The sequence below is a fragment of the Colossoma macropomum genome, unplaced genomic scaffold (genome assembly GCF_904425465.1).
Source record: "Colossoma macropomum unplaced genomic scaffold, Colossoma_macropomum, whole genome shotgun sequence".
NCBI lineage: Eukaryota > Metazoa > Chordata > Actinopteri > Characiformes > Serrasalmidae > Colossoma > Colossoma macropomum.
This window is the reverse complement of record NW_023494796.1, coordinates 29000423-29013343: the sequence shown is the minus strand read 5'-3', so window position 1 is coordinate 29013343 and position 12921 is coordinate 29000423. Positions and strand designations below refer to the sequence as shown.

The 12921-nt window shown below is 39.0% G+C and overlaps 1 protein-coding gene across 1 annotated transcript; it reads right to left on the bottom strand.

Moving 5' to 3' along the window:
- Window positions 1-3585: 3585 nt before the first annotated feature.
- Window positions 3586-9457, bottom strand: LOC118816839 (polymeric immunoglobulin receptor-like). Its single transcript, XM_036583432.1, has 5 exons — window positions 8954-9457; window positions 8534-8836; window positions 7279-7383; window positions 4101-4144; window positions 3586-3882 (listed from the first exon to the last, which is right to left on the bottom strand). Exons 1-5 carry the CDS (start codon window positions 9330-9332, stop codon window positions 3586-3588), a joined length of 1128 nt encoding a protein of 375 aa, XP_036439325.1. The 5' UTR covers window positions 9333-9457.
- Between the last annotated feature and the right edge of the window lie 3464 nt (window positions 9458-12921).

Here is a 12921-nt window from a genome sequence, read left to right as displayed (position 1 = left end):
ACTAACAGTTTGAAAAGAACCACTCAGAGTCATCCTATCTTCAACCTGCAACTTCATCCCACATACCATTCCGTCACAACCTACCCGGTGACTCCTCACGGGGTTCGGTGAGGCATCGTCACAATCATAAGAAACTTTTAGCATCGGTTTAATAAATTATGAACTTCTACATGCACATAATTGATTTTCTTAATCAGGCCTTCAAAAGCATCTGGATGGTCATATCAAATGGACAGAATTAGGGCTACAATAAGCTGCAGAATTATCACTAATTAATATTCCATATTAAACATATTGTTTGTTATCACTAAAAATTTCGAGAGGGTGATCATGATTTTGTTGTATTATTTATTTATATATTTATTTATTTTGCGGAGAACACTTTACTTGAAGCCTGCTACATAAACATGTAATGGTGGGTTATTATGACCAATATGGTCCTGTAATATAACAGTATGTTATCATCATTAGTAACTGTGAGAGACGCTGTAATGTTTACTCTCATGTACTAATTTTTGGTAAGTGCTCCTTAGTAATCATGACTGAAGGTGGCAAACTAACAATTACATAACCTGCAGGGGGCAAATTGTTTAAAGCCCCAGGGAGCAGATTCCTTCCTCTCCATCAGTCACTCTCTATCAGTCATTCCTCTGATACAGTGGTTCTGTGTGAAACTTCACTATCATTATATCGTTCTCGTTAACTGAGCAGTAACATACACTTTAAAAATGTTCCTGGCTTAGATGTCATTCCTAACTGACATCATCAGCATCTCTCCTGAGTTCAAGCTTCTTTCTGCTGCCATTTATGATGGAAAGCAAAATTTGAGGAATCCAACTTCAGGTTCGACAAAAGAAGTTAGCAAATATAACTAGCTAGTATATACACCATCTTACAGCCAATAATTACTGAGCTTATGTTACACTTCAGTGTCACTGCTGGACTGAGAATAATCCACCAACCAAAAATATCCAGCCAACAGTGTCCTGTGACCACTGATAAGGGACTAGAAGATGACCAACACAAACTGCAGCAACAGATGAGATATCGTCTCTGACTTTACATCTACAAGGTGGACCAACAAGGTAGGAGTGTCTAATAGAGTGGACAGTGAGTGGACACAGTGTTTAAAAACTCCAGCAGCACTGCTGTGTCTGATCCACTCGTACCAGCACAACACACACTAACACACCACCAACATGTCAGTGTCACTGCTGAGAACGACCCACCACCCAAATAATACCCGCTCTGTGGTGGTCCTGTGGGGGTCCAGACCATTGAAGAACAGGGTAACAAAGTATGCAGACATGAGATAGACTACACTCTGTAACTGTAGAACTACAGAGTGAAACTATATGATCAGTGGAGCTGATGATGAGTGTAGAAACAAGGAGGTGGACTTAATGAAGCGGCCAGTTGGTGAATACACCTTCGTTTATATCTGTTCCTTGTGGCGTCTCTGTGATATTTCACTGAGCCGTGTTTCTCTGGGTTGTGGTTTTTCTGTGTTTGACTCTTGCATTGCTTCCTGGGTTTTATGAATTTGCTTTGTGTGTCTATTGACCTCTACCTGTTGAGTGCTGAATCGCCCCAAATAACACCACACATGCATCATGTATCATCTGCCTAATCACTAGTATTTGAAACTACTTTATTATTTACATATTGTACATTTTGCATGCAGAAATGGGAAACATATTTACACACATAACATTTAATGCTCAGCAACACAAGTGAATTATTTTAACTAATAATTTGATAAAAATAAATGTCCCCAAGCCTGAACTCTGAAATTACTTACGCAACAATAAAGCACTTAAATAATTTATTTTTTACTAGTTTTTGATCTAATATACCATTGCAGTTCTTGACTACTGAACAATATATCACTCACAAACAATATTTGATGCTTGAAAAACAATGTGTTTTTCATAATTTATCTGTAACTCATTAAAAATTTTATGTAATGTTATGTACATTTACACATTTAGAGATAAACGCAAAATTAGCTTTGATTGTTACAACCAAAATAGTCACAACTATTGTCAAAACAAACTGTCTGTTTGGTATTGACATTGTTTTTGCAGTGACATTCAGTTGTCAGTTCTTTATAAAAATAATGCTTCATGCACTGTATAACAGGGGTGTCACTAGACCCCATTTACCAGTACATTTGCCCTGGTAAAATATTGCAGTGCTGCACTATAATCACAGGAAAAAAGTAAATATGTAGCTTTGACATATCCCATTATAACCGTGTCTAAACTATACACTACATTTCAAACAGTGCCCAGTGTCTTTCCTTTGAGCGGTTTCAGTTTCCACTGTCAGGCTGTGTGGTCACTCTTCTCAGTAAGGAGCTATCAGTAGATGGACATGCACAAGTATATTCAAAGCACATACAAATGTTTGTAAGGGTGTTTTCACACGTAGTTCTTTATGAATGAACCAAATTCAGTTCTATGAAAGTGAACCAGCTACAAAGGACCCAGTGCTGTCTGTGTCCACAATGTAAGCACATTTTAAAGGGGACTTGGTTCTCTTTCTGGTCCTCTTTCGCATTGATGTGATCTCAGATCACTTGTTGTTCACATCAGAACTCATTTAGAACTCAGACGGTACCTGATAACACCAAATTATGAGTAGTGTTATTCAGCTTCATCATATAACAGATCTGACAGGTCGAGCTACGTTTGGCCTTCAAAAGCCCCAAAGCTATGAAACACCATTAAAAAGTCACTGTTGTTAATGAAATCATTTTTGATCTAAATGATGAAAAAAGCGCCCCCTGACACAGGAGGCTAGATGACTTTTGAAATCCAAAAAAGCTACAAAACATTGTGAGACAGGACTGACACAGATAAGGTTACTGCCAATGTCTCAATCTTTCATACAGAACACTGGCAGGGATGAACACTCGCTGTCATATTTTCACTGTTTTCACGTTGGCCTTGCATTAGTCTTGCATCCTTTTATCTCTTTTAGCCCCCATCAACGAGTAAAAGCCAGTCTATTTACTCTTGTCCATTCTCTTGCTCAGTCTCCCTCTCCTTTTCCCACTTCTTCACTTCCTCTAACAATGTCTTCTAAGGTCTGTTTGCAGCCTCTGTCATAATGTCCATACTGTAAATACTGAGCTAGCTTCTTCTTATAGCTAACTATAAGCTGTTGGTGCGTTAAGTGGTGCCATAAAATGTTCAATGCGATTCTTGAGAGGTCTCGTGCCGCTCCTCCAACTAACATAGTGCCATAGCAGGCATTCCGGCCTGGAGTGGCGATGACAGCGACACTATTCTCCCTATTATAAGTCAGTGTACCATCAGAATGATTTTGAAGCTTGCGGTCTCAAGGTCTCAAAAACAATCATTTATTATTATTATTATTATTATTATATTAAAGGAGATTGAAAACAATAAGGCAATTTAAACTATTCATAAAACTAAATATAAAAGCTTGTCACTAGAAAAATGATCTAACAGACAGATGACAAAAACAGTCTCCCATGCACACTTTACCAACAGCACCGTCCCATATAATAACCATGACTTTACAGGACATCTGATGCACCCACAGCTCTCCATCTCCTTACTCTGACTGAGGGTGATTGACAGTGGAGTAAGTGCACATCTCCCCTGAAGCATGAACCTCATAATCGGAGCTGTTTGGCTGGAAGGTCAATGTGGAGTAGTCAAGACTGTCAGTCTGATCTGTACAGCTCGGATTTGGCTGGAAGGTCACAATAGCATAGTCATGACCATCAGTCTGGTCTGTAGGAGAACCCGAGGGGTCTGTGAGTAATTCAGCAGTGGATGCTTTACTGTGAGTGTCTGGACGATCTTTGCTGTCTTTAATCTCATCGTAGTCTGCAGCAGGAGGAGAGAGCTGAGGACAGTTAGAAATCAATGAGGAATGAATGGAACAGATGAAACAGAGACGACAGATTTCACTGATACAAGCATGACTGTGGCATTTACTGAGTAAAAAAAAAGAGATGTCAAAGGCAGCAATGATGACTTGAACGTGAGCTCTTTCCAGCAGAAATGTTTGCAGCTGCTGTGTATTTGCTACATAAAGAAATAAACACATACCCTGTAACTCACCCTTGTGTTATCTCCGTCTTTAACTTCAGCTGAGGAGCCACGATCTGCGGAGCACAAATGAAAAACAGCAGTGAGAACTCAACTGCATTCACTCCTCTTCATCACCAGGGGGTGAAATATACTTTTTTCACTTGGGTAGTTTTAATGAACAAGAGGTGTGAAGCCACAGTTCAGTGAGCAACTGACTAAACAAATGTTGGTTATTTTTGGGTGGAAAATGAGAAGTGATGAAACATGTGGCACACATTAAGAAATGTGGAAGTGCCACTTTAAGACTATAAGTGTGAATGTGGGCACACAGAGCTAAAGCCTGAGTTATTCTAACTACCTGTTTGTGCATCAGTGCATGTCGTTGCTGTCCAATGAAAAATAAGCATCCTATGAAATGGTAACTTTACATGAGAGAGCAAAAACATTCTTAACTTTCAATGTAAGTTAATGTAAAGGTATTTTATTCCAAGCCACTTTGGAGCATTTCTATGTCCCCTCCTTATGAAATTTTCACACAGTGTAAAGGGCAGCTGCCATGTTCAAATGCTGTAGAAAAGTAAAAATCCCAAAAAAAAAAGTTTTTCTTTGGACAGTAAAGACATAGTCTGTGCCAAGGGCATCTTAAAGCCTGGATTTCAATAACCCCCTAAATAAATGTACATTATGTGTTACATCATCAATAGTTTAGATTATCTGACTGAGCCATTGTGTCAAATTCAAAATGTACTGAAATAGCAGGGCACTAAGACCTTGGGGAGGCTGCTGTGCTACAGAGTGAAATACATATGTACAGTATAAACATACCTGTCTACAGTATGAATTTGTAGCAAATTATGGTAAATATAAATACCTGTTGAGTTTTTGGTTATCTGTATGCTGGCTAACTGTTACCTAACCTCAGCATTACACAAAGTAAAGAAAATGCTAAAAAAATAATGTTAATGCTAGCTAGATGTCAAGCCAACTGTTTAAGGAAATTCCCCTGATAGTAAGAGTTACCAATTGAAAAAGCTTAGGTTGTAATCAGGGTAATCAGGTGAATTCTGAATGGGCCAGTAGCATTTTGGGCCGGATACTGTAAGCTAATGTATAAACACACATATAAGCACAAGAACGCTCAGACAAACTACAGAAGTTACATCAAAGTGCATATCTGTAGTAATTAGGGGTTAAACCAGCAGCCCCACCTCAAGTGGTACAGCATTCTCATTTGATGTTCCGCCTTAAATTATGTTGCAGCTACATTTGGACAGGTTACTGCTGCACTGAAGCTAACATTAGTCTCGTGAGATTAGTGTATCAAATTCAGCGTGAGAGTGTCAATTTGGTACTGTCTGGCAACTTTTTCATATGTGAGTCATGTGAAGATGGGCGGCAATGGAACTGAAAAAAAAACAAGGTGGCATTGAGAAGACAACAATGCAAGAGGTATTTGAGGAGGATGAGGACATATCCGAGCAGTTGGGCAGTGAGAAATGCTGACCTCAACTTACTTAGCTAGCAGTAGTTTATAGCTTATTGACTATCTTCAAGAGAGGTGTCAGTTCCACTGAAGGCTAATCCGAAAGATTTTGCCTCTTTAAATTTGAGCTCTTTGACTGATCTCTCATTAAGCCATTAGTTCTTACATATCTGGAGCAGTTCAGGTACCTATAGAACATAATTAAGACCTACAACTTATCTAATTTCCTAATACTAATTATCTAAAGGATTGCATGACTTTAATACCTTTGCTTAATTGTTATTGGATGGACAGTATTCAAGCATTTTAGGCCCAACCCCATTTCTTATTTTTACCGCTACCCCTTATTTTTGAGTCTCACCTTGACCCTTGGAAGTGAGTTACAAGGGGTAAGGGTTGAAATCTTCTCCAACTCAAATTAAAAGAGCATTACTTCATTAACAGCTACTAGCGCTGCTCTGTAGGCGACCCTGCCAGACTCCAGTGATAGCAGAGGAGGGTAAAGTTCAGTTCCTCGCTGCTGGGCTTTAGTTAATAAATGTGACAATTATTTATTATCATCCACCCCTAATTCTTCAGTGATATGTAGCTGAAGTCAGCTTTTCACCAGCTTCTTGTTCAAATTTACCCGTTCCACTTTAAATGGTGCAGCAGTTACATTCTGGCACCTCAGGCATCAGAACTGCTGCACCATTTAAGATGGAACGGAAAATTTAGCTAGAGACATCAGCATACTACTAGCGATTTTTTATGCTTGTTATAAAGAAAATCACCATAATTCATTAAACTAAGATAATACAATGGTTATCTTATTTTTTTAACAGGGAAAATTCTCACATTTGTGGGTTTCTTCGGTCTCTCTTTGGTCGTCTCGTCGGTTTTCCTCTTTTTCTCACAACACTCTGTTTGGAGTGTGCCTCTATAAAATCTCCATTTGGAGGGCCATGTAGTCCTAACACTTCACTCTTCCCCTCCATCAACAAAAATTGGAACACCATACCTCTAGGCGTGACAGTGCAAAACGAAGGGGTAAGGGCTAAGTGGTAGGGGCAAAGGGGAGAAAAGTCTTAAGAGACAGATCTTCTGTGTGCAAACTTAACAATTAGCCCTGATTGTATGTCTTTGACTACTCTAACAATGAATTTGGAAGGCAATTTTTTACCCCTCTTCAGCATCCATAAATATCCCTACACCCGTAAATATTGTGGTGACCTGCTACTGACAGGTGCTGGCCTCTAGATGCTCATGAGGTGTGGCCATGCTGGTCAAAAAAGGATTTGAAATGTTGTTTATGTTATTGTTTGCCTGTTACAGGTATGCAGTATGTTATGTTGGGCTGTGGGTGTTTTGTGTTGGGCGGGTTAGTAATGGTGACCTCCCCTGTTGGGTTTCGTGTTTTGTATGTGCCTTTCTGCCCTTGTGTTTAATAAATAGCACCTCTAGAACCATGGCCTCCCCTCTGTGTTACTCTATGCCCACACTACGCTATATCTTATGATGCCTCTAGTCTGTGCATTGATGTATGTAAAGATATAGTGATAGTTACCACGTTTCTTCTGTGTCCATCTGCGAAATGAGTAGAGGATGACACCAAACAGCAGAATGCCCACTGCCACAGAGGAAATACTGAGCACGAAGTTTCCTTCAGATACAGACAGAACTGATTAAAAATCATTTAAAAGATCAAAATGAACCAAACTATCAAATCAGTTTTGAATGTTTTACCTGACTCTGATTTTGGAGTTGAAGGTGATGGTAAAGTCAACACAACAGTTGCGGACTGATTCTTTGGTTTTGTTGGTCTGCTGAGGTTATGTGATGATTTTGCATCTGTAACCATCATAAAAACAGTTATATGCAATAAAGAGCAGTAAATAAAGTGCAAAATACTTTACTGTACCAAGAACACATTAGCATGTCCGTTTTAGCTATTAATTATACAATATAACAGCTGAATGTATCAGAAAAAAACAAACCAGGTTTAGTCCACCTTTAATCTGAACTCATATTCAAAGTTGGATTCTAGGTTTAGCAAGCTAACTTTTGATTATATGCAGGGATTGGCCACTTCATTACACATCCATTGTCCATTTTATGTCCACTTTGTGTGTTAGTGTGTGTTGCGCTGGTGCGAGTGGATCAGACACAGCAGTGCTGCTGGAGTTTTTAGACACCTCAGTGTTGCTGCTGGACTGAGAACCGAAAACATCCAGGCGACAGTGTCCTGTGACCACTGATGAAGGACTAGAGGATGACCAACACCAGCAGATAAGCTATCGTGTCTGATTTTACATCTACAAGGTGGACCAACAAGGTAGGAGTGTCTAATAGAGTGGACAGTGAGTGGACACAGTGTTTAAAAACTCCAGCAGCACTGCTGTGTCTGATCCACTCATACCAGCGCAACACACTACAACACATCACCCTATTAAACCTGCAAATTCTGGTATGTCAGATGCCTGCACTGGCCTATCATGCTTTCTTGGACAGCTGGCCACAGCTTGCTGAAGCATTGCTCGACCCCTTGAAAGCCTCGGTTTGGGTTAATGGTATCGCCTTGACACTTAGACTCAACCCAGTCAGATAATGACAGACTCTGATAATCATTATGTTTTCTGTTCACAGCTGTAAACCCACAACTGTACAAAATAATCTTTTGTATGTGAATGTGTCCAAATATTTTGCAGCCGTATCAGTAAAAAATTCTGTCATGTGTTCTATCAGTCAAATCTATTGCAAATTACACCACAGAACCTTCACTTGTGAAACTCATCCAACTCCAGCAGTGCTTAAGGAAACCACAGTTTTGGCTTTTCTAGAATTATTGTCAGTGGACAGTGACCACCTTTCATACAGTGTTATACAGTAGCATAGCCACTGGACAACTCAGTCTAAAAAAACTGACTTCTATGTGTTCACCTTAGTATCTAACAGTATCTATTTCAGACATATGGTGCTTGTGACAGCAGTGAAGGCTTACCTCGGAAAATGTTGAGATCCACAGAAGAAATGAGCACATGCTCCAACCCTGTGGAACCCCCACACCAGTACGTCCCAGAATCCTCCTGTTTTAGACCAGCAATAGTTACAGTAAAGACTCCAGCAGAAGCATCATCACTCAGAGACACTCGGTCAGTCTGAGGATTGGCTGAAGTAATTTTGACTCCTCCCTCTGCACAGTCAGATGAGTTCTGTTCCTTGCAGAGGAACTTTACTGAATTCCTGAGTTCCTGGTTATAGTGGCATTGAATAGATACATTTTGACCTAATTCACAAGTCAACTCTGTAATGAGAAAGTTAACAGGTCAGATTTCAGGATGAGTTTAGGCTACATTTAGGAGTTCACCAGCAGTCAGTTTGACACTTTTCAAATCATTGTATTTAATGACAAAACGCTCACCAGGTTTAATATCTAGGTGGATCTTTGTCCTGTAAATGTCAGAAGACGAGTTGCCCCTTCTTACACACCAGTATGTGCCTTTATCCTCCAGTTCCAGATGAGTGATGTTGAGAGTGAAGATATGGGCTGACGTGTTGTCATGCAGCAAGAATTTCCTGCTCTGTCCAGCCTCAAAGGGGATTTTAGCATCACCTTTGCAAAAGTATTTTTCTTTGTATCCAGGTTTATATGGACATCTGATCCTGACTTTATATGCTGTGTAATTTAGCTCTTCAGTCTCACATCTTACCCCTACATGGAGAGAGAGGGATAATGAAAGAGGGAGAGAGAGCGAGTAATGGTAATGTTTTTCAGCCACACCCATTGTTAACAGGTGCATAAAATTAATTAATGCACTGCTAGATCTATCCTAGTCAACTGTAAGTGTTATTATTGTGAAATGGAATTGTATAGGAAACAACAGCTCAGGCCTTTTCCTGTTTTAGCATGATGGGGTTCATGAAGGCATGGTTTGATGGGGTTGGTGTGGAGAAGATCCAGTGGCCTGAACAGAACCTGACTTCAACCCCACTAACCACCATAGGACAAATTTGAATGTTTTTTTTTGTTGTTGTTGTTTTTTCATTTTTCCCAATTTTCTCACCAATTTGGACACTTGGAATTCTACTCACTAGGACTTCCCCAATCACACAATACTACCAGTGCTAGGAGGGTAAAAGCTAGCACAGGCTTGACGATGGGGCCATCGCTTAGATGGTCGAATTTGAATGTTGATTGCGAGCCAGACCATCTTGTTCAACATCAGTGCCTGACTCACGAATGCTGTTTTGACTGAATGGACTTGGACTCCCACAGACAAACTGCAAAATGTTCCAGAAACAATGGAGACTGACAGTCATAAAGGGGGTCAACTTCATATTGGTGTCCATGGTTTTGGAATGAGATGTACAACAAGCTCAAATAGGAATGATGGTCAGGTGTCCACATACGTTTGGCCATATACTGTAACCGTAACAACACAAAACCTCTGAAACCCTCTAATCTTGTAGATGCCAACATCAACACTTTTAAGGACAACTAAACTAGGCCTGTCCCAATTAATACACAATCATATGTTTACATCATGAAGAAAAAGAATGGAAGTTGCGTATGTTTTATCAGTTGGGTTCAGGCAAATACATGTAAATAAAAGAAAGCAGATAGAGGGCAGTTTGGCGCTTTAAGCTTACACTTTAATAGTTGCATTCAATGAATAAAAAAAATCATGTTTTGCACAATCATTTAAATGGAAATTATTCATCAGCTAAACTGACATGGTCAGGGCAGGCCTGTACTAAACATGATTCACAGAAAAATAAAATTTACACAAAGTACTGATTACCCCAAATGTAGTTTATTACTAAAGGCATGTTTTTAGTTTTACACTGGAGTTACCAGCTAATAGAATAATAGAAGTCTATGTTATCCAAAAAGATTTTGGGTCACTACCATTACTTGTTAGCTACGTAAGGCTTGTTCTTTAAACCTGGGTTTCTCAGTCTGCGGGCCGTAGGCCTGTACTCAGAGGGAGGCAGAAATTCAGGCCAGTAATGTCACTAAGTCATAAAAACATAAGTGGAAAAATTATTTACTTAATCATTAAAAATCTAAGAATGAATATATATATATATATATATATATATATATATATATATATACGTTATTAATTAAACATCATCAGTCTGAGACAGCGCAGCCACGGGCTCGTAATGCACACAGTGAGCCAGAGATCGAGTTTCTCAGGGCGCTTTGTTTGGTGTGGACTTCTGCTCCAAATCACAACTACTTTGTATTTCTGTTCTTTTTTTTTTTTACCCCTTTTTGACATCACTACAACAATGTTTTTTTTATTTTTAAACATGTTTCATGTTTTTTAACATACCTGCAAATTTTGCAAACCTACTGACAACCAGAATGGCCGATCTGATCTTTCTCAGGATCTCAATTTCAGGTTTTCAGTGTCAGCATTTAAGAAAATAAAAACAAAGTTGCATTTAAAAAAGTTGATTTTAGATTCCCTGTGGGCTGCTATGCTTTGTAGTTATACACAGGTGGGCCTTGGGGTGGAAAAGGTTTAGAACCCCTGCTTTAAACCACATGCACTGGGTGTGACACAAAATGTCTAATGTTGGTTCAAATATCACCAAATGCGTCAGAATGAATAATATGGGCAGAGGTACAGATACTGTGCTGGAGATACAAGTCTAATATAATAGAAGTTCAAGTCACTCCACTTTTGTTTATTTATTTCTTTCTACCATAGCTCCAGTGCACAAAAAAATCGGTCAACCCTTCCTTCAAGTGTGAAGTCTAATTTGATGCATTTGTTTGCTTGTTCAAAATGGTACTTTATGGCAAAAATCTATGAATTGTCAGCTTTGATAGATCATTTTCTTTTCACTTAAAAAAGACATGAAATGCACTTACAGATCACATTACATACTGAGAAATAAGAGTAAATTAAAAGGTAGCGCCAACGATTTCTATGCTCTAGGTAAAAGGGTTAAACAAAATCAAAGACAGGCGTCTGCAGTAGACCCCCATAAGCACATTAAGCTCTTACCTGGGACACTCTGGAGGATGAAAACGAGTAGAAAGTTCACAATTTCGGGATTCATAAGCCTCATTGTTATTTAGATGATTTTGCACCATCAGCTAAATGACTTGACTTCTTCTCTGCCTCTCTCGCTTTCTCACAAGTTCAGTATACTTCTGTTTTTGATCTCCTGCCTGCCCTGCAGTGACCTTGGCCAGTGATGTACTGTGCTGTCTATATAGAGAGCTCCCTCTGGTGATATGCAACGTATATGATGCATATCAGCTCACTGACATTCTGACTGGTGTTTAAAGAGGTCTTGTACTTTCTAATGATGTTTGTGTAAGTGTATGTACTGAAACAGTCATAATTCAGTTGTACATCTCCTCTCTTTATCCCTTAGAACTAAACAGGCTGCTTTTGTTACTGTGTCTTTAAGATTGATATATGTAAATGAGCTACACACACACACACACACACACACACACACACACACACACAGCCTATATTGGGCTCAAAATACAAAATACGTCCGTTTGAAAACCCTCAGCGCTCACACTTTTCATGTCCTTTAAACACCACGCTCTCTCTCTCGCTCTCTCTCTATACTGTTCTCTTCCTTTCTCACTTCCTCTCTTCCTGTCACTCTCTCTTTCTCTCTGAACTCTCAAACTCCTCTGTTCTCCCTTCATAACTGAAGCAACAGTCATATTTAGAACTTTAAGCACAGTCTAAGTGCAAAGAGAATATTCCAGTAGCACAAATTATTGCAAGTGTAACTCCCCAGTTATATGATATGTTTTGATTTTTAAGTGAAAACAAGTTAACACATCCTCTACAGGGAACAAATGTGAAACTGAAAAATATGGCATTTCCCAAAACATATTGTGCACAAATTCTGTTTATTTTACTAAATTTAACATATTGAAAAGAAAAAAAAAACACTTCTGTACAGGCCATGTTTTATTTTTCTCCAATATATAACAGTAATTATTTATTTAACTTGAAAATCCTCTCTGTACAGAATGTGTTGATTTATTCACATTTAGAAAATGAACAAAAACATGTAATTTGACCAGTGGTGCCCAAACAGTTGCAAACGACTGTATATTTGTCCCTGTTGGAGGAAAACCATGTATCTGCATGTTTGTCCTTTTTAATGGTTTCACATGATTTGAAAATGCCAGCTGCCAAAGGCATAATTGAGACAGTAATCTAAATATATACAAAATCATCATTTATAGTGTGTTTTCTACTTGGAGGTGTCTGTCCCAAACCCTAAATCTTAAATTTACACTTGTGAAAATAATACTAAAAGTATTACAGTCTGAAGTCCAAGTTACAAGCTGAGTGGACTTTAGCCCGGAGGACACAGTGTCCATAATTGCCAAAA